At 31.2% G+C, this 846-nt stretch overlaps 1 protein-coding gene across 1 annotated transcript in view; it reads right to left on the reverse strand.

Moving 5' to 3' along the window:
* The window catches only part of SARC_08653 (AP-2 complex subunit sigma), a 2,729-nt gene extending 2,171 nt beyond the window's left edge, over positions 1-558 (reverse strand). The window contains exon 1 of the mRNA XM_014297359.1: positions 314-558. Within this exon, the coding sequence (XP_014152834.1) occupies positions 314-316 (3 nt within the window). The 5' untranslated portion in view covers positions 317-558. The remainder of the gene's footprint in view (positions 1-313) is intronic.
* Between the last annotated feature and the right edge of the window lie 288 nt (positions 559-846).

The raw sequence follows: 846 nt of genomic DNA on the forward strand, positions 1-846 counted from the left end.
TATATATATATATATAGTGTAGTTATATATATATATATATATATATATATATATATATATGAAAGAATATTCAGGATTGACATATCTCTTATACAACTTGATACACAAACGCCAAGTATTGCTTTTGTGCGTATGAGGACACATTTGTATACGAATAAACTCTATTATAACAAACTTATAATAGCTTGATGAACGAAGACTTCACAACAAATAATAATCCAAAATGCTACGACATTTTTGAATCGGGTGATAGTCGGCCACAGATTATACACTAAAAAGCTGTCAAAATATAATACATGTTTCTAGAACTCACCATTGTCACCTGGGTATAGTTTTGCTACTTTCGATCTGGCTCATATAGAAGCGGACTAGCTCATATAGATGCGGACTGGCTCATATAGATGCGGACTGGTAGCAACACGGTGTCGAAAAGTTCTACTGTTCTTAGGTCTCTTGTTCTAAACTGTCATCACGATTATATGCATGTGATGGATTTTTTTTTATACAATGTACATCAACAGACCTAAAACAATATAAATATGTACATTGTACTTCTTGTGTACTAAGGTACATAAAGTTTTAAATATAACACGATGTACAGTATATATAGTGGGTTGTTTTCTAAAAAACAATCGATTTAAAACAATTAAGAGGTCTTTTTTGAGCTGACAGTTTATTTTGCTGATTGTTCGTATTGGTCAAAACATATTCACTGTCACTGTTCAAAGGAGGCGAAATATTTTTTTGAGCAATAAATACTATTTTCAGTTTTTACTTTTCACAGGTGGTCTCTTGACACTCTTCAGTCTGTGTTGTTGACCAATATTTACATTTTTAACACTAAAT

The sequence above is a fragment of the Sphaeroforma arctica genome (assembly GCF_001186125.1).
Source record: "Sphaeroforma arctica JP610 unplaced genomic scaffold supercont1.798, whole genome shotgun sequence".
Classification (NCBI taxonomy): domain Eukaryota; class Ichthyosporea; order Ichthyophonida; genus Sphaeroforma; species Sphaeroforma arctica.